This window comes from Rattus norvegicus, chromosome 17 (genome assembly GCF_036323735.1).
Source record: "Rattus norvegicus strain BN/NHsdMcwi chromosome 17, GRCr8, whole genome shotgun sequence".
NCBI classification, from domain to species: Eukaryota; Metazoa; Chordata; class Mammalia; order Rodentia; family Muridae; genus Rattus; species Rattus norvegicus.
In genome coordinates this window covers 47,659,704-47,661,434 of record NC_086035.1, presented here as the reverse complement: position 1 = coordinate 47,661,434, position 1,731 = coordinate 47,659,704, and the positions used below count along the sequence as shown (strand labels likewise).

Sequence of the window (1,731 nt, the reverse complement as noted above, 5' to 3'; positions counted from 1 at the left end):
TAGAAAAGAAAAGAACACAAATAAGGCATTTTATGGACCAAATCTTCCCCATTATGTAGTGAATCATTAGCATCTTTTTGAGATTGTACTCCCAGTCTCACCACTGAAGATTTTATTGAACAAGCAAAAGTATTTAGATGAATTTTAAGCTTTCACTCTATGAATTACATCTTTGCACTGAGCAAGTGCAAAAAGCAACTTTAGAAAAAGCCCTTTCACCTTATTTCCTAGTCACCAGCATCTTCAGCGCTCCCTTTACATCCTTGTTTCTCAGTGTATAGATGACGGGGTTTAACATGGGGGTTACCAAGTTGTAGAAGAGGGTAAGAAATTTCCCTTGGTCCTGAGAAGCTTTGTGTCCAGGCTGCATATACATATAGATGATATTCCCATAAAACAAGGAGACTACGGTGAGATGGGATCCACATGTGTTGAAAGCCTTCCTCCTTCCTGATGCCGACTTGATCCTCAGCACTGCTAGAGCGATATAGCTGTAAGAAATGAGGATGAGAATCAAGGGCACCAGCACGATTATCACCGATAAAATGAAAACAGTGCTTTCCACAGCCACAGTGTCCACACAGGCAATTTTTATCAGAGCTGGCATCTCACACAGGAAGTGCCTCACCTGGCATCTGCCGCATCTCGGCAGCTTCATGGTCACAGGAGACATGACCAGAGAATTGAGGAGTCCCACACTCCAGGCTACAGACACCAACTTCCAGCAGAGCTGAGAATGCATAATGACTGAGTAGTGAAGGGGCTTGCAGATTGCAGTGAAGCGGTCATAAGCCATGACAGCCAGCAAAACACATTCAGTACCTCCTAGGCCTAGAAACATGAACAGCTGGATTGCACAACCAATGTAACTGATGCTCTTGTCCTGGCCTCCTAAGTTGAAGAGTAACTGAGGAATGGAACTGGTAGTAAAGCAGAGGTCTAGGAAGGACAAGTTGGTGAGGAAAAAGTACATGGGGGTGTGAAGGCAGGGGTCCAGATGGGAAAGTAAGATAATGACGATGTTGCCCACTAAAGTCACCATGTAGAAGATGAGGATAAATATGAAGAGGATGGATTCCAGCCTTGGTCTATCTGAGAAGCCTAACAGGATGAACTGTTCCTGACAGCTCTGGTTGATCATGGCATCAGTGGTCAGTCCATATATACAGAAGCCATGGGAAACACGCCAAATTTGTTAGAGGCAAGCTAAGTCATCTGCAGAAGGACAAGACCCCAAAGAGTTACACATCATTTCAACATCCTGAGAAGACCTGCATAACATCTCTGGGAAAAGATATTCTTGTTGGCCTTGTTTCTCTCTTTTTGGATACCAAAGATATATAGCGCATTAGAAAATATTTGGTCAACACACATGTAGAATGAACAGGAAAATATGACTGATACTCAGGAATAGACCGTGCTGCGTTATTGGCATGCTTCCTTTCAGTTATTTCTTAGGTGCCCATATAGAATACTACCGATCATAGTATATTTAAATTTTCACCATCTGATTTTCTTTTTGAAGAGTTTGTGTGTGTGTGTGTGTGTGTGTGTGTGTGTGTGTGAGAGAGAGAGAGAGAGAGAGAGAGAGAGAGAGAGAGAGATTGTTTGCCCACATGTCTGTAAGTGATGTTTTGAGTGCAGAGGAAGAGATTCCCTGGGACTAGAATTACAAACAATGGTAGCTTGCCATGTGGATACTGGGAACCAAACCTGGCTCCTAAGTGCTGA

The 1,731-nt window shown here is 43.2% G+C and overlaps 1 protein-coding gene across 1 annotated transcript; it reads right to left on the bottom strand.

Annotated features, from left to right (window-relative positions):
* Window positions 1-220: 220 nt before the first annotated feature.
* Or2w2 (olfactory receptor family 2 subfamily W member 2) lies at window positions 221-1,141 on the bottom strand. The gene has a single exon (NM_001000105.1). The coding sequence runs from the start codon at window positions 1,139-1,141 to the stop codon at window positions 221-223; it is 921 nt and encodes a 306-aa protein (NP_001000105.1).
* Between the last annotated feature and the right edge of the window lie 590 nt (window positions 1,142-1,731).

Bases quoted from the DNA above. Each gene is read 5' to 3' on its own strand.
- Or2w2 (NM_001000105.1), bottom strand. From the start codon at position 1,141: ATGATCAACCAGAGCTGTCAGGAACAGTTCATCCTGTTAGGCTTCTCA.